Below are 24,890 nucleotides of genomic sequence, written 5' to 3'. Positions count from 1 at the left end.
GGAAGCATCTAGGACCTTTAAGAGACTGTGTGTGTTTCTTCCACCCGTTTTCACCCTGGCTCTCATCTCCTTTCTGTCTATTGTTACCTGAAGGTGACAATTCAGTCTTAAGCAGCATCCAAAGGCATGCCCCACAGGATGATGGAGCAATGAGAGGGAAGAAGACTGGACCACCACACTGAACTATAAAGTGGGCAAGAAACGAACTTCCTTTGTGTTTGTGCCATTACACTTTGGAGTCTGTTTCAGCAGTACACCCTATCCACAGCACCCTCTGATACAAGACAGTTGGTGCCTGATAAAATACTACTTGACTGATAATTCACCTAATACAGTGTAGAGAACAGGATCCTGTGTTGCTACCTTCTGGCAGAGATTCATGAGGCTTCCAGAGACTTAGAGAAAAAGAGATTTACCTGGTGCTATGCAAAGTTGAGATACTCTTGGCATCTATAAGTGAGAACTAGGACTATTAGCTCTTCAACTGTATCTTATTCCTCTCTGTATGCTCAGTGCCTAGAACATTCTATTGTCAAGACACAGAGGAAACAACAGTACTTTTGAAGTAACTATTACTTCTCCACATTTATTAGAGCATGGAGCACACTGTAATGCAAATATTTGTTTTCTATCTCTATCCAGGGCTCTTCCAGAGCTCTGTGTTTCATAAGTCTTTGTATTCCTAACGCCTACATATCCTGCACATAAGAAGCATTCAGTGTTTGATGAATAAATTCATAAAGATTTCTTTAAAAACCCATGTAGGTGTACAGCAATAAAAACAAAGAAAAAACAATAACAATGAAAATAATTTGGATATAAATAACTCATTTCTTCTGAGGAGCTCTAAGTGCTTTCATTAAACTTCCTAAATGTCTTAGTCTGTTCTGGCTGCTATAACAAAATACCATAGAACAATGGCTTATAAACAACAGAAATATATTTATCATAGTTCTGGAGGGCAGAAGTCCAAGATCACGGGACCAGCATGGTCAGGTTCTGGTGAAGGCCCTCTTCTGGTTGCAGACTGCTCACTTTCTACTGTGCCCTCACATGGCAGAAGGAGCGAGGTAGCTCTCTGGGTCCTCTTTTATAAAGGCACTAACCCCATCCATGAGATCTCTGCCTTCATAATTTAATCACCTCCCAAAGTCCCCACCACCTAAGACTATAACCTTGGGCATTGGGTTTTCAATGTATTAATTTGGAGGGAAACAAAAATTCAGCACCAACCATCCTAAGAAAGAGGGACTTAGAAAATCCCAGACTTTTAAAACTAGAAGGAACATTAGAAACTGACTGAGAAAGCTAAAAGGACTTATTCTAGTAATTTGGTTAATTGGCTACAGAGAGCAAGTCTTCAAACTTCAAATCTAGGGTTATTCTCACAACACTAGGGACTACGTTTTATTCTTGCTCATCTCCCCCAGTGCGTACGATGGAGCCTCAAACATTGTGAGTATTCAGTAGCTAAATTAAAAAAACATGACCAAAAAAATCGAGTAATTTCTATGAACGTCATAAATGCAGGATAACAAATTTTCTTGTCTTCTTGAACCAAAATTTCTGGATCACTGAAGTCTAAGATGTTTTGATTTTGTAATAAGATCAAGCCTACTTTCTGTGAACTGTTTTTTTTTCTATGATTGTTCCAAAGAACAAAAGTATTAATATCTTTTAAAAAACAATCTTCAGTCTAGTATCAGAATAAAGAAAGGAGCGAGGGTAGCTTAAGATGAACGCTAGACTCTCCAGATTACACCACTGCTACTCTCCACTTTACCATCTTCAGATAATTCATTGCTTGTACACTGTCTGTATTTTCCTCATTATCTCGCAATTGTTCCAAAAGTAACTTAGTCTTTGCCAAAACAGGACAGAGATTACTAGGATGTAATTTGTTTTGACAAGTAATCACAGGAATTTATTATGGAGCAAGAAAGTTCTGAAGAGAACAAGAAACACCAACACACACCTTTTAAAGATATAAAGACTAACACCATTGTTTGCATCTATGTTATGGAATTTAATTTTGTAATTCGATTGAGATAAAGGAATAAAATGTGTTGACTTTCAAAGAGATTCAAAAAAAAATTCTAGGGACACTTTATTTGAAATACCCTAACTTTTGACTACTGCCACTTTCAAAAATGAAGCAGTCCTTACAAAGATCTCTTTGCTTTCCCCAAATCCCTAATCTTGACACTGCTAAGGTATAAGAAAGCAGAAAAATTTGATTTCGCTTGAGCCTTTAATTCTTCAACCCTCAGTTGTCTTAGAGCCCTTCAACATGATTCCTGCTAAATTCTTTTCTGTAGAATTCAGTTTGACAGGATCACAAAAGACCTAATCAACAAATCCAATGACCTGCACATTGAACTATGATCTTTCTGCTTCTGATGTTGCTGACTGTCTCTTTCCTTCCTGAAAGCAGTTCCTTCCTGAAAGCAGTTCCTTCTTTGGTTTCCGTAACACTCTTCTGGTTCTTCCTCCTCTCAGACAACTCTTGTCTCCTTTGCTAGTTCTGTATCTTCTTGACCTCCTAATAAGTACATCCACTGTTCTGGCCCTTTCTTCTTCTTACCCTAGAGTCTCTTCCTCTCTTACAGCTTCATGATCTTTTCTACATGGAAGACTCCCAAATCTAGTCCGACCCTCCCTCTTTGACTCTAGTGCCTCCTGGACATTTCGACTGGATGCAGTCATCTCAAACGTTGACATGTTCTAAAACAAATTTATCTCCTCCTAAAATTATAGACACGTCCTTGTTTCTCTAGTTCTGCAGAAGTTAATAAAATGCCCCCAGCTTCAAACTATAACCTCAGAAATACATTTTACCTTTTTCTCATCCTTGTTTCCTAAATTTGGCCACATGTGACCTAGGGCAAGCCATTTTACTTTTTGACCCATGGTTTCCTCATCTGAAAGAGAAAAATCACACCTGGCAGGTCTGAAAGAATTATGTATGGGAAAATGCCTAGCTAATTAAGTCAATAGATGCCCTTCTTCTCTTCAGCAACTCCCCAAGGCCTCCAACCAGATAAAAATTTCTTTGAGGGCATAAGTCTTATTTCTTTGTATATCCCTATAATGCCTTTCATAGTGGCTTATATACAGAAGTAGCCTAAGAAACATTCACTGATGCCCATGAATAAGCAACTAAAGGAATAAGTCAAGAGGTTCCAATAAAGGATCAGGAAATATTAACTACAATCAAAATCAGGAGGGATGTTTTCTAATCTCAATCAATCTAAATGGTATTTGGAATCAAATGTAGTTGATGAAAAAAATAAATCAGATAGTCCTAAGCATCTAATACCTGTCTCTGTGTTATGAGAGGTAAAGAGAATCATGAGGAGCTGGGCCTGCTCACCAAGAGCTCTCCTAGTTTCCTGTGGTCCACCTAAGAGGGAAGTTAAGAATGCTCATTCCTTGCAAAAAACCATGTTCCTTACTATAGATTTGGAGCAAAAAATACTCACATGTCAAAAGCACTGAACTCCAGTGTTAAGCGAGTTGGCAGCCCAGCAGAATCACCTGCACAGAAGCATTATGACATTTTCAATCATAAGTCAGTAATAGCAGCATTTAAAACGAAAACATTTGTAAATAATTTTGTTCTCTTTGTTGAGGCAAAAGTGCCCTATCCAATTCCTGGTTAGTCAAACTAAGCAGGAACTTAGCAGAAAATGATAGAGCTTTTGTGAATTTGAGAAATTTGCCAAGAATATTTTAAAAATTCATTGGAAAAAAAATATTTGCAATCTCCTGCCCTAGCAAGATTAAGTAATCAGTATTATGTCTTTGAATTAATAATTCGGGTTTTACTTCTCCCTTTCTTACTCCCAAATAGGGAAGAAGAAGTGAAAAAACATGGGAAAAAGTTAGAAAGTAAAATAGAAACTGGTGAAGATTGTAAAAGACAAGGGTGTTCCTTGTTAAAGGAAAGCTAATCCTATACTAGAGGTCAGAGAAGATAACAGAAGATGATGGAGTTTAATATTGCCTACCATTGTAGTAATAACCCTTAATGTCCTTAGGAGCTTCATCCAGCCGATACTCATTCAGCTTCTTCTGGGTCAACTCATGCCAGAATCCAACATCCAAGGCACTGCTAAAGGGGGCAAACTGTAATTTGGAGAGTCCAGGATCCCCTGTAGCTGCTGCCATTATTTGTTGCTTGCTAAAAAACAAACAAAACACAATAAAATGGCACAAAACATGGTGAAAAAGATTTGTAATAATGTTTAATTAAAACATCAAACAGAAAGGAAGAAGTAAAATTATCTCTATCTGCAGAAAAAGTGATTTTTTTTTTCCTTAGGCGAGGCAACCCTTGGTTGACCTCACAGATTGCAAGGACCTTGTCAGCTTACAATCCCTTATTTTTTTTTTATTTTTTATGCCTACAGCATCTGGTCTTCCTAGGTGGTCTCCCAACCAAGTACTAACCAGGCCCGACCCTGCTTAGCTTCCGAGATCAGACAGATCAAGCTTGTTCAGGGTAGCATGGCTGTAGACAGAAAAAATGATTTTATATAGAGAGAATCCTGAAGACTCAACCAAAACACTGTTAGAACTAATCAATGAATTCAGCAAATACAAAATCAATATGCAAAAATCAGTGGTGCTTCCATATACTAACAATGAATTTTCTGAAAAAGAAATAAAGAAATCAATTCCATTTTCATTAGCATCAAAGACAATAAAATACTTAGGATGAATTTAACTAAGGATGTGAAAGATCTCTACTCTGATAACTATAAGACATTGATGAAAGAAATTGAAGATGACACAAATAAGTGGAAAGGTAGCCTGTGTTCATGGCGTGGAAGAATATTGTAAAAGATCAATACTATCAAAAGCTATCTATAAATTCAATGTAATCCCTATCAAGATTCCAATGTTTTGTTGTTGTTGTTGTCGTTTTGTTTTTTTACAGAGGTAGAAAAAATACTCCTAAAATTTATATGGAACCACAAAAGACCCCAAATAGCCAAAGAAATCCTAAGAAAGAACAAAGCAGAAGGCATCACCGTTCCTGATTTCAAGCCATACTATAAAGTCATCAAAACAGTATGGTACTGGCATAAAAACAGACAAAAGGATCAATGGAACAGAATCAAGAGCCCAGAAATAAACCCCACCATATACAGTCATTTATATTTGACAAGAGAGCCAAGAATACTAAATGGAGAAAAGGCAGTCTTTCCAATAAAAGGTGCTGGGTTAATTGGATATTCGCATTTAAAAGAAAGCAACTAGACCCATATCTTATATCACTCACAAAAATTAACTCAAAATTGATTTAAAGACTTAAATGTAAGACCTGAAACCATGAAACACATAGAAGAAAACCTAAGAATAAAGCTCCTTGACATGGGTTTTGGTAATGATATTTTGAATATGACCTAAAGCATGAGCAACAAAATAAAAAATAAACGAGGTAGACTACATCGAACTTCTGCACGGCAAAAGAAACCATCAACAAAGTGAAAAGACAACCTACAGAATGTGAAAGAATATTTGCAAACCATATATCTGATAATATATATAAAGAACTCATACAACTCAACAGCAAAAAAACCAAAACAAAAAACAAATGAGCAAAGGTCATTTCTCCGAAGAAGATATATGAAAAGCTAACAGGTACATGAAAAGATGTTTGACATCACTAGTCATTAGAGAAATGCACCACAGTGAGACATCACCTCATGCTTGTTAGAATGGCCATCATTAAATGGACAAGAGATAATAAATGTTGGTGTGGCTTTGGAGAAAAAGAAACACTTGTGCATTGTTGGTGGGATTGTAAATTGGCATAGCCACTATGGAAAACAGGATAGAGGATCCTCAAAAAATTAAAAATAGAACTACCATATGATCCAGCAATTCTACTTCTGGGAATATATCCAAAGGAAACAAAAATACTAACTCGAAAAGAGAGCTACATGTCCACATTCATAGTAACTATAATGAAGACATGGAAACAACCTAAGTGTCCATTAATGGATGAGTAGATAAAAAATCTGCAGTATATACAATGGAACATTATTCAGCCATCAAAAACAACCTAAGTGTCCATTAATGAATGAGTAGATAAAGAATCTGCGGTATATACAATGGAACATTATTCAGCCATCAAAAAATGAGGAAAACCTACCATTTGCAACAACATGGATGGACTGAGAAAGCATTATGCTAAGTGAAATAAGTCAGACAGAGAAAGACAAATACCATATAATCTCACTTATATATGGAATCTAAAGAAAAAAGAAATAAAAACCAAACTCACAGAATAAGAGGTGGAACTTGTTACCAGAGGTAAAGGGTGAAGGGAGGGGGAATTGGAGGAAGGTGGTCAAAAGGTACAAAGCACAGTTGTAAGTACTAGGTATGTAATGTACAGCATGATGACTATAAAACTGCTGTATGACATAGTTTTTAGGAGAGTTAGATACTAAGAGTTTGCATCACAAGGAAAATATTTTTCCTTTCTTACTTTTCTATTTAGTGTATGTATATGTGAAGATGGAAGTTAGCAGAACCTATTATGCAATCACTGCACCATGCTGTATGCCCTAAATTTATACAGTAATGTATGACAATTTTTTCTCAATACTGGAAGAAAAACAACCAACCAATCAAACAAAAAGTATGAGAGGTATTTGGGCTACCTGAAAACACAACTTTGGTTATCAACCTGAGTAATTTGCCTGTGTTATCGAGTTTAGACTCCTTACAACACAACTGCGTTTTCTTTTTTGCTTTTATTAATCCACTTTCATCTGAAACTACCGATGGCTGAATCAACTGAGATCTTATATGCAACTCTGATGAATTCTATCATTACTGTCTGCATCATTTCATCCTTCCCCTCCACAAATCAATACTATGAATAATTTATTATTGACATTATACACTATGAAAATGCTAGAAATAAATGTTAACAAATAAATATTGAATCGTTAATATAAAAACCATTACAATTTTTTTTTTGTCAGGAATCTGAAATATTTGATGGAGCTAGAAAGTATCATTGTTTATAAAAAAGACTATTAAACTCACACATTTTTTTTTCTTAAAGATAGAAACTATGGTGCTTCATCTTATAAAAAGAATTTATTATTTACAGAAAAGAACACTGTAATAAAGATACTTCTTTTTTTCTGGTGGAATCATAAAACTAATGAAAGTTACGGAAATTTTCAACTTTACTCTATTTTACATTTCATTTTCTCCCTCAAATCATCAAACAAATTTGACCCTCCAGGCGATCAAGCAGGTGTACACCATAACTCCTTACGTTCCGTGCATACACTCTCAGGGTACACATACCCCAATCTGAGAAGGGCAATTCTAGAGAAACTTGGCAGTTCCAAAAAGCACAAGGTGATGAGGCCCCATCACTTACCATCCATCCAATTACCTCATGACCAGACAGATTAATATTTCTGCAGCAGAACGTATGAATAGTTACCCCAGATGGGATAATTTTTTTAAAAAAAGTCAATTCACATCCACTCAGAGAGGTTTTGTCCAAGTTTTGTACCGAGGTTATTAAATAGCTTTCACTTTTCCTAACTTGTTGTATTTTAGAATTAGAGATATGGAGCTTTGGACTGATAGTAACTATATGGAAAAATGTAAAGTTAGTATTACATAAAAGGGCTAAAAATCAAAAAGGAGGAGAGGAATGTGGGGTAGGGCAGGGAGGAAGCTTCTGTGAAGGAGCTGGGCGCTGAGTTATGTCGAAAAGGATGGGCATGAAGGGGGAAGATGGGCAAAGAGTGGAAGGAACAAGAAGAGTTGGGGAACCGATATGGTAGAAACGAAGAAGCATGAGCCTAGCTGTCCTTAGTGGAGGGTTGGTACTGTGCAAGAGCAACATACACAAAGCTGAGCAGGTTGCACTGTGAACACAGATGGAGAAGGCTTCATGTGAGGCTGAAGAATTCCAGAGTGTAAAGCCAGTGGCAGTTTGGAATGGGAAATATGACAGAATTCTGCAGTGGCAAAATCGCTTTGAAAGAAGCAGATAGGAAAAAGCATTTAACAGCCTAAAAATGTATGAAGACCTGGATTAGAGCAAAAGAAGTCAGGCTGAAAACACAGCCCCTCATCAGGGATGTTTTAAGAGAAAAGGTGAACCCAGTTGGTATCTTGGTGGATTCCAGGAATGAATGAGAGGAAAAAGCCCCTGGGGTGTCCAGCCCCGACTGGCTAGGAAAATGGCAGCTCCACTGAAAGAAAAGATCTGAAAGGCCGAGCCAGAGGCAGAAGAGTAATGATAAAGACATTTTCAGCCAAGATAATGGCAGGGGGAAGTGAAACAGGTCCAAGGAAATGGGCTGGCCTGAGAAGACAGACTCAGATTTCAGAGGCATTTACACTGAGATGACAGCGAAAGCAGGTGAGAATGCTCAGTTCATAAAATTACTCTGAGAAAGAAAAGCCACAGCCCAACAGGGTCCTATAGAATGCCCAGTTAGCGGGTAAGAAGAAATAGAACCAGCAGCATAAACAGAGGACACACAAAGGACAGTACAAAGCACTAGCTGGTACACCAGAATGGTATGTCTACCCACCAACCCAAAGCAATAAAAAAGTTGGAAGAGGGTAATGACGAATGGCAGAAAAGAACACTAAAAGTTAAAAGAAAAAAAAAAAAAGAGTCCTGGTCAATGCCATTGGATTTTAATTTTTAAAAAGAGTTCAGTGGTAGCTTTCTAAAGAACAATTTGAGGGTAGATTGTTAAAAACAGAACAAGCTTTAAGGGTCGGATCAGCATGGAGAAGTAACCAACTGTGTCCTTGGCAAGTTCCAGGGGGCTGGTTAAGTTTGCTACTGGATTCCTAATGGACAGGCTTAATATGTTTGCCACATTTAAAAATTGCTTTGGCAAAAGAAATCCAAATAAGAATTAATGAAAATTTCACAATAGGGACTTAACAAACTCAGAAAAACAAACAAAACAAAAAGTAGGAACTATAATAATTAAATATTTTTCTATATAATCAACAAGCTTGGTTGATCACAAAAGAAAGTGTGTCACTGTCCTTAAAACTCTCCAATGCCTTAGTATGTATTTGAAGCTTCAGGCACCAGACAACATCTGACCAAGGGTTTTCAAGCATTTACCACCTTGAAGGCTTATTTAAAAATGAAGATACCTGGGCTCCATCTGCTAGAGGGAAGAAAGGTGGGTGACTGTGGCCAGGAGTCTGAGAATTTGACTAGTACCCCAGGTGATTCTGATTCAAGTGTGATGCTATCTTGATGCCTTTAGGCCAAGGGTCCCCAATCTCTGGGCCACAGACCGGTACCAGTATGTGGCCTGTTAGGAACCAGGCCACACATCAGATGGTGAGCAGAAGGTGAGGGAGTGAAGCTTCATCTGTATTTGCAGCCACTCCCCAGTGCTAGCATCACTGCCTCAGCTCAGATCATCAGGCATTAGATTCTCATAGGAGCACCGGTCTCTGGTGCCGAAAAGGTTGGGAACCGCTGCTTTAGGCCATCGACATTCTTACTTTTGGAGACCCCACCTCTAAATAATATCAAACATACTTAAATGCACTCTCATCCTACATGAAATATTTTTGGCTTTTAACTATTTGAAGTAATTTTTTATAATTTTTCACTCTCAGAATGTTCATCTTTTTATAGGTCATTCCTATTTTCATAGGCCTCTGAAAAAGTCATAGATCCTATGCACTGTGGTTTCAGTGACCAATGGAGAAATAGACCCCTATGCAGATGACCTGGGGCCCACACTTTGAGAAATGCCTCTAGTTGCTCCCTTCTCCTTTCTCCTCCACAATGCAGCTAACATTTCTTTCTACTGTTGAGTTTTTGCAAGTTTTCATGCTCAGCCCTCTCCTTAGTCTACAAGCTTTCTCAAAAGCAAAATTATTCATTTTCTACACCAATTTCCATCTACATGCCAATGAATCTCAGGACTATATTTCTAATGCTAACTTCCAGACATATATTTAAGTCTTTGAAAACCAGGACTTAGATTTCTCATAGACATCTCAAATTCAACAAATCTGAAATTGAACATACCTATTCCCAAAGTTCTGCCCCTTTTCCTATATATATCCTAGTTTACTTAGTACTTTCATATATTCAAGGTAGAAACCTCAAAATCATCTACAATTTTTCTCTTTCTCCCATCCACTAAACCACTAATTGCTAAAGGCTCAACCTTAAACAGTTCTCTGGAATGAGATGAAGGTAACAGTTACTGATTATTGAGTAGGACCCCCACTGCAGCGGGGGTGTGCACTTATGCCAGCCGCCCTAAGAAGTGACATTTCCAGTTTTACGGATGAAGAAACTGAAGTTCGGAGACATCAAAAAATTACAGAAAGATGTATTGTTAGTTAAGCGGAGGAACCAGGATTCAAATTCTAGTTGTTACTCCAATGCCAACAACTCTTCATGCAACTTCATGCCTCCTGTCCAGGTCAGCTTTCCTTCTCTCCATTCCCACTGCTACACGTCAAGCCCCACCATCTCACACCTCTGCTCCTGCAGTAATATGTTCACAGATCACTGACTGCAGTCTCTAACTTCTTCAAACAAGATGTCACATTACCACCAGAACTGAACTGCACATAGGTAGCTCCATTATTTAAATAAACAGACATACAAACCCTTATTGACCTTAAGACTCAGACAGTTTCATAAGGCTAGTTTCCTGGCCTTATGCCTTTGCTGATGCTCCTAGGAAATCTTTCCCAGGAAAATTCCTTTTCATCTCTTAGAATCCTTTATGGAGCTCTCCTTAACATCCATAGTCAGTGGGTATCGAAGATTCCCTTCTCTATGATGATGAAGGAAAACTTCCCGTAGAGCATTTACCATCATGAATCATACCTCCTTTTTAATCGTACTCTTTTAAAAACGTTTAAAATACAGTCATCTCCCCTTATTTGTAGGGGCTATGTTCCAAGACCTCCAGTGAATGCCTGAAACTGAGTCTAGTATCAAGCCCTATATACACTGTGATTTTTCCTATTCATACGTACCTTTTCACTTAAAGGAAGTCCTTTATAGCTTCTCTTTGGTATATCTGATTTGCTAGCAACACTACTCTTGCGCTTTGGGGATGTTGTTAAATACGATAAGGATTACTTGAACACAAGTACTGTGATATCGCGACAGTAGATCTGATAGTCGAGATGGCTACTAAGTGATTGCTGGGCAAGAAGCATATACAGCATACATATACTAGACAAAATGATGATTCACATCCTGGGCAGAGCAGGATGGCACAAGATTTCATCATGCTACTCAGAATAGCGTGCAATTTAAAACCTATGAATTGCTTATATCTGGAATTTTCCATTTAATATTTTCGGATCAAGGTTGGCCGGGGTAACCAAAAACTGGAAAGGGAAACTGCAGATACAGAAGGGCCACTGTAACGGCAGTACTAGTAAATGTTCTAACTGAATGCTTATTCTGTGCCAAGCACTGCAGTAAACGTTTTACATATTATCTGTGACAATCCCAAAGTTATTGTATTATGCCTATTTTACAGAAAAGAAAACGGAGGCACTAAGAGCGTAAGTAATTTGCCCAAAGACACACAGTTAGGAAGTGAAAGAGCTGAGCTTATAACCCAGGTCTTCTGGCTTCGAAGTCCTGATTTTCATCATACTATAATACCTTGAAGGAAGAAGCACCCTTCCCCTCTTTGGAATGTTTATATTGCATATCAGCTCCACATATGCTAAAAAAATAACTAATTGTTTTGAAAAATATTTACATACTAACCTCCTCTACAACCAAGTCAAAAGAAAAAGACCGTGGCCAGAGCAATCATTTGCTATGGAAGGAAATCAACACAGTAGCAGGCAGTGGTTCAAATTAATTTCATCTGAAATCCTCTGTCTGATAGATCATCAGGTCCCTATACACTTGAGTCATCCATGACTTACTCTTATAGTTCAACGGCAACTTGTTTTCATCATCATTTTGATAACCTGCAGAAGTCATCAGGATGGAATTTTATTAGTGCCAGAGACAAAAGAGAAAACTGTATTCTACACAGCACTTCAGCGGCTGGAAAAAGTGACTCAGGATGACCACTCAGAAGATAAAGGACAAACATACTAAGACAGTAATTTGCATAAGAGGCACAACCTTCAACCACTTTTTGACTTATCTGGTCTTTGAGAAATTACAAAATTACAGAACCACAGAGCCTATTCCACAAGAGGATATGGTTTGGTATTCAGCTGCTGAACTCTTGCTTGACAGGCTAAGAAAATGGGAAGGTCTCAGCAACAGCAGCAACATGTGATTAGGAATCTTCTGGAAACATCTATATAGGACACTCAAATATGAATGTATCACTTAGGAACCTACACATTGCCATCTTTCCTAAGTTGGAAGAGAAGGCTTAAATGGTAATGATCAGAAGGGAATTCTAGAGGGAGTGAGAAGTGAGTCCTTGGTGCAAAGTCATTTATGTGTAACTAACCTAGATCCAAATATTACCTGCTTCCTGAAAATTAAGGCTTGCCTATATAACCCTAGACAACGCAGGTAAGACTTTTGGCCTCTGCTTAGCTTAGAAAGCTAAAAGATTATTTCTATCAACCTTCAGCATTACTTACAGACATATTCAAAGAAAGAAAATGACAGAGGCATCATTATAAGTGTGACTCAATATTATTTCAAACTATTTCTATCATATTCAGGAACTGAAACCCACGAGTTACATAAGATGGGGTTTCCAATGAAAGAGGAAAGGCTTTGATGAAGATTCAACACTGTAATAAACAAGAATCCCAGCAGTATAAAAATGCTAGCAGTAACCAAAACATCCAGTCAAGAATAAACTGAAAAAGCAGGTGGGTGGTTAAGCAATATGAACCCTCTGGTGCTGTGTCTACCACACAAATGTGGTGAAAATTTCAAGCTTTTATGAAAATAAAATTGAGTTATGCTCAGCAACTTACACAAGTAAAAGATCAACAACAACAAAAACAAAAAAACACCATGCCATTGTATGAGTACTTATCAAAGTTTCTGTCCAAATGGACCTAAACCTTGTGTTCATGCTGTTCTTTAAACTCAAATCCCCACAGGAAATGAATACTAGTGGTTGCTTCCCAAGAAAGAAGCTTGGGAAAGAAGCTTGGGGTCAGGAGACAGGTGCGGAGAGACTTAGTTTCACTGTATGACTCTTTTGCCCTTTGAATTTTGTATTCGAAATATGATGAATTTTGTGCATGTGGGATAACAATGCAGAAATAAGTAAAATAAAGAAAAACGTCCTAACCCAATGACACAAATACAGGGAATGAGAGGGAGACTGCCAGCTCAACTGCTTTAGTGCCAAGAAATAACACTTGGCAGATCCTTAATGAAAGAACCATGTCTTATTAATCTTTTTTCAGCACTTAACATAGTGCCTAGAATATATTAGGAGCTCAATAAATGTTGACATAAAATAATAGCTCTCTTCTCCCCAAAAAAGCCAATGAGTGGATGTCATAGTGAGACAAATTTCAGCAGAGTTTAAAAATTTCTACTAGCCTGAATTGTACAAATAAGAAATAGATTACCAGAGAGATAATGAATTTTCTATTAGTTGAAGTGTTCAAGCATATATTAGATGATTATTTGCCAAGTAACACTGCACAAAGGATTATTGTATCAGGTAGTCAGGTGAGACCAGGGGTTGGCAGGCTTTTCCTGAAAAGGGCCAGATAGTAAATATTTTAAGCATTGCAAGCCAAAACAGTTTCTGCCATATTTTCTTCTTTTTTACAACTCTTGAACAATGTGAAAAACATTCATAGCTCATGGACTATACATTATAAGGCCCCAGGCAGGATCTGACCTGTAGGCTGTCATTTGCTGATCCCTGGATTAGATGACCTTCCAAACCTGTTATTTTTTGATTCTTTGAAGGTGCCAATTATGTATTTTGTTTTTAGGGAGACTGACATTTTGAGTAGAATCTTTTTTAGAAGGTAGTAGAGATGTGCAAGAATTGCAGAGGGTGAAGCAGATTGCAAGACCAGATTCCAAGGCCACATCTGCTGATCTACGATATACACCTTGTAAAGCTGCAAATACATCCTTATGAACTGGTAAATGCAGTCTACACAGAACACTCATACATGTGTCAGCATCATTAAGCCAAGATGAAGCTCATTTGATATTTACTGAGGCTCATAACATGCGGGAAAGTCTGTATCAGCAGCATTCTACATCCTAAAGAGGCATGTTAACACACTTCTAATGGTTTTCTTCATTACTTTCTCCTAGACCACTGTGACTGTTCTCTAGTGCCACCCTGGTGGCACTGCCACTCGCCACCTCTGACTTGATGCTAAAGAAACATCGGGCTGCTTCGTGTTCCTCTAACACACTCGCCATCTTGCTTCCACATCCCTGAAGGAACAGCTCTATCTAAAAGGTACCCCAGCCCCGTGACTGCCTGGCACTTTTTAAAATCCAGCTCAGAGGTTATCTTCTCTAGAAAGTCTTCCCAGAGCTGCCTCTCACTGTCTTTATTCCTCTCATGCTCCTCCCATCAGCTACAGTTAATCATTTCTGTCTCTAAGCCACCTCTACATTTAGTATCCTTGTTCAACACTTTCCTTATCTGTCTGCCTCCATTCCATCTATCTGATTGTAAATTATACAAATACAGATCCTGGCTCATATTCCTGTCAATCCTTGCAGAGTGGCTCAAATGTTACTAAGATGAATTCTAGAAACCCAAGAGAAGCAAGAAAAAGAAACAACCTAGGCTTCTGTGATTGGGAGGACAAACTCCAGGCTTGTTACCATGGAGATCGGAGTAAGAAGTCATGAAGAACATATGGAGATATGCCATATGACTTAGTCTCTAAACCTATTGTTTTTTAAAGACTAAGATCATAGAGGACAGGAGGTATGCATGTACAGATCAATTTAAATCAAACCTTACTCAACCAAATACAAAAGTAGTAAAGAATAAATCTTTCTTCCTCAAAGTGTTTTCATGGTTATATAAGTTAAAAGCCTACATTTACAATCTCAAAGTATCTCTCCATGAAAAATTTATTTATTCCAAAGGATAGAAAAAGTGATTCTACAGTTACAAAATCTGGCAGATACCATGTTAATGAAGAGATTGAAGTTAACACCAGCAGTAATGGGACAAATAGATATTGTATGCTATCCAACCGATTGCACTTAATAGAACATATCTATCTATGCTGTTCAGCTGAAAATACATGACCTGGGTTTAATCAGGAGGAAACATCAGATAAACCCAAACTGAAAAACATTGTACGAATGACTGGGACTGGCTTACTTACAATCTTTAAAGGTGTCAAGGTCTTAAAAGTCAAGAGAAGACCAAGGAACTGTTCCAGAGTAAAAAAGATTAAAAAGACATGACGACTAGGGGCAGCACCTGATCCTGTGTTGCCACTTTGCTCTAAAGGATGTTATTGGGACAAATCTGAATGGAATCTCTGGGAGAAAGGTATATAGCAGATCTTTGTCTTATTCTTGTAAGATTTCTGTAAGTTTGAAACTGTTCCAAAGTAAAATATTAATACAATTTTAACGCCTACACACACCCAGCCTACGCTATGTTGAATGAGCGGAACCAATCGCCATGATAGAAGAGTAATTGCAGGGTGGGGTGGGGCTATTAACTGGGAAGAGGCATGAAGAAGTCCCCTGGGGAGCTGGAAATATTCTATATACCCTGAGCTGGGTGGTGGTTACAAGGCACGTACATATGTAAAAAGCCATGAGCTATGTATTTATGATGAGCACACTTTACCATATGTATGCTATACCCGAACAAAAAAGTAGAGCAGAAAATCCTATATTCGAGCTATATCAATCCTACACAGAACCTTCCTGTATTCATCCAAGTTAAGAGACGATCTATTTAAACCTAGCTTTGGTGAAAAGAAATCCATTACTCTAAATAAGGAGTTTAAATGAAATGTCATTTCCATAGATTTTTCTAGCATTTTATTAGATGGTGAAAATGGAAGAATTTTGGCTTTGCTACTTATAAAATTTAATTGGAGCATAAGTGCTTCCTGGAGTGAGTCTGCCCAACCATTCTCCCTCCACGGGGGACCAATACAATTGGATACAGCAAATATTAAACCAGTGTAGAGTTTTTAGAAATGAAAAAGTAAAACTGGTAGAAAATAAACAACAACCACAGAGATAAAACAAAGAAACAAACCTGTCTTTAGAGAAACTAGACCCTTGGAGGAGGACAGAAAAACAGACCAGCCTGACTATACTAAAAAATCTATCACTATGATGTTTTTCATGTATGTTGTTGAGGTTTTGTTTGCTTAGGGAGACAGGAATGATTTAATAGTTCAGACGAAGGATGCTAAAAGCTAAGGCTGTTGAAAGCCCAGTCTTCAGTCAGATAAACCCGAGTTTGAGTCTGGCTCCACCTCTCATTAGCTAAGTAGCCTTAGGCAGGTAACTTCATCTCCTGTGCCCCAATTTCCTTGTCTGTAAAATAAGGATAATTACACCCAACCCAGGAGGATGTTGGGAGGGCTAACTGTGAAAGTGTGTGATGCGCCTGTTACAGTGCCTGGCATTCAGTCAGCTGTTAGTAAATGGCAGCTGCTATTAGTTTTTCTTGTCACCTCCCACCCCCACACACACAACAGTGCCTGACTAATGTGGTTGTCCTTTCCTTTGCTCATTATGAAAACTTTCTCTGCCTCAAACACATCTCATTTAAGTTTCAGTTCCCTTCATTGTAGTTGCAGCAGAGGTTTAATTAAAATAAAATGGATGGTCTCTTGCTACTGGTCATCAAGGGAAGTCCAGAGGAACAAGTTCTGAAGGGTTAGGAGCACTTTGTGTTCAATTTCTCTCAGGCCATGTGGGGCCATTCACTTAACAGAAGTGCCAGAATAACTGCAATTTGGCCCTGAAGTACCTTCTCTGAGCCAAAATGGAGCACATAGAATGAATAGGCTTCTGTTCTTATTTTCCCAGCTGTGGGGCTGCAAGCTCTGGCAGTCGTTAAAATAAGCACTAAACCACATGATCAAGTCCCACTGATGAACAGAATATGTTCTGAGCTGCTGATGGGTAAAAAGGAGGTAGAGATGGCCAGGAGAGAGGAGAGGGCTCCTTTGGCATATGAAACCAATGCACTTTCTATCAGCTAATGATGCTTCTGCAATTTCATGAGTTTTTGAAATAATCTGCAAGGCTGCTAAAGAGGGAGATTTAAAAATCCTTCCCTTCCAAAAGGAGGTGGAGGGTTGGAGGGAATTCCAAACTTAGAAGAAAGATTAGGCTTTGCTGGAAGATGAAAACTCAGGACCCCTACAGGGAAAACAGCTGGATACAGAAACCTCAATTTCTTTTAAAAATTGCATTAGAGTCAAGATGCCCCTGAGCCAAACTGATGTCTCCACAAGACACCGAGTCACCCAAAATGGCTTTTTTGTAACTGTGCTATTAGGTGGTAACAGCTGCTCACATAAGCAGGCAGGATAATTGCTATTATGGACAAGCGGTCGCACCACCTCCATGTGAGCCACCTCTACCCCTACAGAATTGACATTATTTGCTTAGAGGTCAATCAAAAAACCAGCAGTCACATAGTCTTCAAACTGCAACCTGCATTTTCATGGAAGTTGTTTTTCTTTCGTTTTATTTTTCCTTCTGCTAAATAATCTTAACCTTCACATACAATCTGCTCTCATCCAGCCTGTTTTTGAGAATGGATGCACTGGATACTTGCACTGTGGGGTGCAACAAGCCTACGAGGAAATGAGAGTGAAAGCTGAGAAAATCTGGCAAAGAGCATAGAGAAAGAGAACACAAGGATGATGGAGAATAGCATGCCTACTTTTGAGTTTTTGTTACCTCCACAAATCAAGTGTCACATTTTGTACATGAGGGGCAGCCACCTGTCTTCACCTGAATTACTGGGAAGCACTTATGTCAACCAACAACTAAAATCTGTGACAGTTTCCTAAAAACTAGTTGAATTATGAAGGCTTGCTTCTGAATAACGGAGTCTCTCTCATTTTCATTTCTGCTGACCTTTAAGGAATTCTGGAAAATGGGAGAGGTGATGAAAAATTGCTACAAGCCAACACTTGATTTCGATTTTCAAAATATGTGATTTCCAAAGATGAGAACAGAATGGATTCTGTAGACCACTGAACAGCGATTTTGTACCCAGGAAAGGTGTCATGCGGGCCATTCTAGCCTACATGGTACAATTAGAAAATTGTACTCCTTCAAAACATTTTACTTCCTTTGCTTAGAAAATTGTTGTAATATATTGATTAGGTTAGCTCAAGACGTTTTACCCTTATCTGCCAAAAAAATTATCATTACAAAAATATGCCCATGATGCCTGTGAGCTAAACAGAACCCCCTCTGATGTGACATCTTGTGCAGTGTACAACCTGCATAACCGTAGGCAGCAGTTCTAAATAATCATAAGAAGCCATTATGGTTTCTTTAAAAACAAATCATGACAGAGTAACTGCATTTTTTTCCATGAAGAACCACAGACAAAGGACATGGGATATCTGGACCTCCGCAAGGTGTCTGATGAGACTGCTCCAGATACCCTAGTAGACAAGACAAAGATGAAGAAATTAAATGGTAACATAATTACAGGGATTAAGACCTGGTAAAATTATCTTATTCAAAGAATGTTGGTTAAGGAATGAACTAATGTTAATAAGAAAGGAGCTAACTGTGATAAGTCTTTGGCTCAGTTTTTAGTCCAATTTTTTTACAGTAGTCCCTCCTGATCAGCAGTTTCTCTTTCCACAGTTTCTGCCACGTCAGTCGCAATTTCCCCTCTTTCATCCCTGATTTTGTTTGTGTCCTTTCTCTTTTTTCTTTAGTGAGACTAGCCAGGGGGTTGTCAATTTTATTAATCTTCTCAAAGAACCAGCTCCTTGTTGTATTCTTTCCAGTTTCAATTACCTGTCGATCACAGTCCAAAAATACTAACTGAAAAATTCCAGGATAATTCATAAGGTTTCAATTGTTCTGAGTAGTGTAATAAAATCTTGCACTGTCCAGCTCCATCCTGCTCTGGTCGTGAATCAACCTTTTGTCCAGTGTATCCACACTGTATACACTACCTAGCTGTTATTCAAAAAAAATCCTTTCAATTATCAAGGATTGTCAACTACTGACATCATCTGCTCTTGACATGTGACCATCAACACCGGCATTGCTCAATGATCCAAGATTACCTGAAGCAGATGATCTTCCTTCTAGTGTATAGTCAGAGGGTCAACAGCAGCCTTACAGTAGCCTACATCCCAATCTCTGCCATCATTCACCTCACCAGGTAGGCATCAAGTGTTGGCTTGTACCAATTTATCATCTCACATCATCACAAGAAGGGTGAGTATAGTACATATAACGAAATAGTTTGACAGAGAGACCACATTCACGTAACTTACAGTATATTGTTATAATTATTCCATTGTATTATTAGTTCTCGTTGTTAATCTCTTACTGTGCCTCACTTATAAATTAACTTTATCGCAAGTATGTATGTATAAGAAATAACATCACATATATAGGGTTTGGTACTATCCAGTTTCAGGCATCCACTGGGGGTCTAGGAACATATTCCCCATGGATAAGGGGGGACTACTGTATTTTATTTATTTATATTAATGAATATTCATTAATATTTACTAAGTATTTCATGTGCACTGAACCTTGTGTCAGGAGTTGACAGCAGGAAAACAGACAAACAAATTTATTCAATAAAGTATTCTTATTACATTTTATCAGTGACTTGCACAACAATATGTTTGCTTATCAACTCTACACATGACAGAAAGCAGGAAGGAATAGACAATACGACGGATAACAAAAATTCAAAATAAAAAAGATTCTGACCACCTGGAATGACAGGCCTATTTTAACAAAATTAAAAATTTCAGATAAATATAGTCATAAATCTTAGTCAAAACAAAACAAAACAAAACCCACAATTGGACAATAATGCAGTCTGATACACTGGACGTAGTATAAAAGACGGAGGGGCACAGCTCCATAAGCTAGAGAGACTCAAGTTCAAACCCAACCTATGCTACTTCTAGCTACACAACCTTGGGCAAGACGTTAACTTCTCTGATCCCCTGTAAGATAGGCCACCATGTACTGTACAGAATTATTGTGAGGATTCAATTAGAAAATGAATGCATCTGACATAGGAAGTACTCAAAAGTAGACTACTGTCAACAAAACATGTGCCGAAGGCACTGGAGTTTCCATCTAGTTATTCCTAGTAGCAGTCCCCATGCTATATTTCAGGATTCAAAGGTAAAAAAGCTATGGTCCTTACCTTTAAGGATCTAACAATTTTGAGGGTTAGACAAACTTGGAGTGACAGTACAATTTGTGGGTAAATCCAATACAGTACAGTGGGGTAAGTGTTTGAACCGGGTGTTATGTGAGGAGGAAGGAGAGATATTTAAAATAGACTGAAGGAGCAGGAATTTGTATTTTAATGGTCTATATTTTTAAATAAGGCACCCCAGCACCAGTGAGGGCTAGACTGCTGAGGCTGGGCAACCGGTTCAAAGGCTGTGCAGGAATATAGAGAGGAAGTGAGAAGAGCCAGAATTAAGGCAGTGGGAGAGGAAATGGAGGGAGAAGACATGTCAGGAGACATCAAGGAATTAGAATCTGTAGAAGCTGAAAACTGCCTGGGCTGGGAGGAAGAGAGGGAGGGATGGTATGAGAGGGAAAAGTCCACAAGGACTTCCAGGGTTCTGTTTGGAATGATTAAATGGAATTTTTTGTGTGACTAAAGAATGAAGAAAGAATCAAAGGTTTGGAGGGGAGATGCTGAGCTTAGTTTTGAACTTGTTGCGTTTGAGGGCTGCCATTCAAGAGAAATCCAGGCTCAAGATACAAAACAGTGGTCATTGGGACACAAATGTGAGTTGAAACTGTGGACGAGAAGAGCAGAGTAGAAGGCAGAACCTTGGAGAAAACAAGCACTTAAGGGACAAAAGGAGCAAGAGTCCACAATGGAAACTGAAGGGAAAATGGCTAGACAGTACATAGCAGAAGTGGTTTTCATATATGAAGGTATATCAGCAATATCAGATGTGCTGAGAATGCACAAAGATAAGGAAAAGTGTTCAGGAGTTCTGGCAACATCGAGGTCTGATGACTAGGGAGACTCAAAGGCATTGTTGGGAAGTGGGAGAAGGATGAAAATATGAAAGACAAAGAGGAGATGGCCAAGAAAGCTGCTGATGCACACATGGAAAGCACTGAGCAACGCTGAGAGCCAATAGCACAACAGTGTCAAGAGCATGTGTTTGTAATGAAGCAGGAAGGGGCTTTAGGTTTCCATAAGAAAAGAATCTGCTCTGTATGGTCAGACTCCTAGAGGAAAGAGGACTTCTTTTCTACACTGCACATTTAGAGAGACTTTCAAACAGGAACAAGGTCAGAGGAGGGTAAATCACCCAAAGGTGATTACCCTGGGGCTGGACTGAGACTGAGTGAACAGGCTGGTACCCACTCTGCCAAGACCATGAAGATGCATACTGTCTACCTTCTAACAAAGGAGCACCTATTTATTTTCCCTTGAATACACAATCTGGCCTCATTTACCCTGGAGAAAGGTGGGAGGATTGGGAGACAAGAGGTGAGGAGGAAGGCATTCATGAACTTCACTTCCACGTGTAAAATTAAAAGACAGACACCGCTTTGACTTCCAAATAAAATCTTAGAGGTCAGGGATAATTAATCAGAAACCACTTTTCAAAGAACATTATTATTATTTACCTCCACACAGAGGATTCATTCCCCCACAAGAGCCCCCAATATCCTGATTCCTGTCTCCCTCCTCTCCTGTGTAAGGTCATCCAATCAGTTACCAGTCCAGCAAATCCTACTTCTCTTATTTCTCAAATCCGGCCACCCTATTCCCTCCCATAGCCACTGCCTTGGTCTAGGCCTCCCTCCTCTGTCACCTAGACCATGGCAACAGCGCCCTGACTGGTCTCCTGCTGGTCCTGCCCTTTCCGGTATATAACTACCACAATGCCACCTGAGTAATTTAAAATAGGTGAGACCATGTCACACCCTGTTTAAAATTCTTCAGTGCCCCATTTTCCACCACCACACTTTCAAAATAAAGTTGGAACTTAGCATGGCAATATTAACTGCTCTAGTTTATTGTTTACCATCTACTAGTGCCAAGTGGGTAACATATAGCAATCTCATTCAATTCTCACAGCAACCCTGAGAAGTAGGCATATATTTTCTCCTTTTATAGATGAAGAAACTGAAGCTTAGAAAGAGAGTGACTCGCCCAAGTTTACAAAATTAGTTCAAGTGGCAAAGCTACTGTCGGCACAAGTATCTTAAATTCCAAAGTCTGTGTTCTTAAGATGCTGTTGTCCACCAGAGCCTTTATGATCTGCCTCCTGCTTACCTTTCCACAGTTACTTCTTACCCTACAATTCTAAACTCCAACTGGTAGGCAATCCATTGTTGCCCACAGCCCTTTGCTCACGCCACTCTCAATATCTGCAAAATTATCATATCTCCCCCTCCTCTTCCCGACTAATCTTGCTCATCCTCTAGGACTTAGATAAAGCAACACCTCCTTACAGAAGCCTTCTCTATGCCTAGCTTGACTTATGAGCACCCTAAGTCCTTTTCTAGCAAACTTCTACAATAACTTCATACCAGTGTTGTTGTCTAGCTCCCTGGCTTAAAAAAAAATAAAAACTAGTTCCTTGAGCACAGGATGTGTATCTTTCTCATTTTGGTATTTCCAGCTTGCAGAGCAGTGCCAAGCACACAGCAAAAGCTCAATAAATATTTATGCTTATTCTCTATTATAAGAGGCTGGCTTGCAACAGAAAAAATGACCTGTGGTTGAATGAGAGCCCTGCACTCAACTTCTTAAAGGATTTCAAAATCATGTCACATGAGTGGCAGGGAGGAATTGGTCAAAAAAAAATGGAGAAGGAAGGAGAAATGTTCAAGGCAGCAAAAGTACCAGGAGACAAGGGCTATAGGTGAAACACAACCTGTAAGCAGTTTAACAAGAGTAGAGTCAGAGATGGAGGATGTAGAAATAATTAGGCAAGATGTGCCTTCACAAATATGGCATTTTCTTCAATCAGGTGTCAGCTATTAGCTAAAATGTCACCTCCACAGAGAAGTCATCCACCTTGAGCAGCAAACTCTGAAAATGGCTTCCTCTGTTCCCCACCCTAGACACACATGCACACCCACCCCCTTACTCTCCATCCTACTACTGTTCTTTTTTTGTAACATCTATTGAGATCTGAAATACCTACCACCCATTAAAAGTATTGTATTATTGACAATCACAACTGCTGCCACCATGATCAAAAAGTGGGCTCCATGAAACAGGGTTCTTTTTTGCCTTATTTTACTGCTACATCATCAGTGTTTACAGTAACTCCCGGCACATAACAAAATTCTCTATTGTTGTTTACTATGGTTAAATGTATTAAATGTGCTTAGCTTGGAGAAGAAAAAGTGGAAAGAGGAAGACAAACTATCAGATCTCAAGGTTGTGTGGGCAATAAACTGAAGTGAGATCCTTAAAAGCCTGAAGGAGGGACAATGAGCTGAAATTACTGGGACCGCTTTCAGCTCAACATATGACTTTTTAAGAGTGAGAGATAGGGGAAGACCGAACAGGAGTAATCAGAAGTAGCAAGCTTTCTGTCACTTAAGAAATCTAACCAGCGAGCAGGGGTGTCATAGAAGAAATTCGAGTATTCAATGGGAAAGGGAGCCTATGACCCAGGGATCCCAAACTGGCAACCACAGATATGCCTGATTTCAGTTGCACCGAGTTAAAAAAAAAAAAATTTAAATTAGTTGCTAGTTTAAAAATCTGTGTTAGTCGCCGGGGTTAAAAATTAAGAGACTGCGCGCGCACACACACGCTCTGGAGTTTTGGTTTCATTTCTCGAATATCACAAATGTTAGAATTGTGCTCATAAAACTCAATTCAGTAAAAATAAAAGTTTGACTATTTCTGACAGCAATTTTCTTACACCGACTTTTACCTTACCTAACTGATTAAACATAAACATTTGCAACCCTAGGAGCAAACCGAGGAATCAAGAACCTTAGCTCAGAAGAGCCCTTAAAATTGACTTAACATCCTCGCTTCACAAATGCGTTATTATCATCCCCATTTTACAGATGAAGAGAGGCTCAAAAAGGGGAGTGACGTGCCAGAGTCACACAGCAAATCCTGGCAAAGCCAGGATGAGTACCCTGGCATCCTATCTCCCGTGTTCCAACACCAGAGATTCTAAGTGCTCCCTGCCAGAGGACTGGAAACACTGAGAAAATTAGAACAAGCTTCTTAGCCTGAAGACCCCGGGCTGAAGCAGTCCGAGGCGAAGTGGCTGGAGGGACTCCCTGAGGAATGAATCCTGAGACCCTCTGTGACCCTTGCCCTCATCGCCGAGCTCGCCACTTTCCTCCAGGCCTCCAAAACCAAACCCGTAGGACCCCAGTACTCCCTCACCAGCGCGGCTGACTTACCGCAGCTCAACTTCCGGCAACCACAACGTCGTCCGCTGAGCGCGCCCCGATGACGCAACGTGCACCCGCCCCAGTCTGGAGGAGTTAGTCGAGCGCATGCGCATACGGAACTGCGGGCCCAGCCTTGTAAATGAGCCCCTAGCACCCGACTGAGTGGGAGGAACTTAAGTCGTGGGGAAGGCGGGGCATCGGGAGTTGGGCAAGGCCCCCTGTTGAGAGCTGTTCTAGAGAGACTTTCTCTTATCAAGTGCGGGAATGTGCATATGCCTTTCAGGCTTTTAAAAAAGTGCTCCACATTCTCTTGATT

The 24,890-nt window shown here is 39.2% G+C and overlaps 1 protein-coding gene and 1 pseudogene across 5 annotated transcripts in view; both read right to left on the bottom strand.

Annotated features, from left to right (window-relative positions):
• The window catches only part of ATG7 (autophagy related 7), a 220,501-nt gene extending 195,846 nt beyond the window's left edge, over window positions 1–24,655 (bottom strand). For all 5 annotated transcript variants that reach the window (XR_001517383.2, XM_006917625.3, XM_015593723.2 and 2 more), the window contains exons 1-3: window positions 24,584–24,655; window positions 4,011–4,183; window positions 3,483–3,537 (exon numbers count right to left, since the gene is read on the bottom strand). Coding sequence is in view for 4 of the 5 variants with exons in the window: in XM_006917625.3 (XP_006917687.1) it covers window positions 3,483–3,537; window positions 4,011–4,170 (215 nt within the window). In the remaining variant the exon portion in view is untranslated. The remainder of the gene's footprint in view (window positions 1–3,482; window positions 3,538–4,010; window positions 4,184–24,583) is intronic.
• Window positions 4,404–4,521, bottom strand: LOC112484402 (annotated as a pseudogene).
• Window positions 24,656–24,890: the final 235 nt, after the last annotated feature.

This window comes from Pteropus alecto, unplaced genomic scaffold (genome assembly GCF_000325575.1).
Source record: "Pteropus alecto unplaced genomic scaffold, ASM32557v1 scaffold75, whole genome shotgun sequence".
NCBI classification, from domain to species: Eukaryota; Metazoa; Chordata; class Mammalia; order Chiroptera; family Pteropodidae; genus Pteropus; species Pteropus alecto.
Note: the sequence above shows the minus strand (reverse complement) of the source record. Positions and strands in the feature narration are given on the sequence as shown.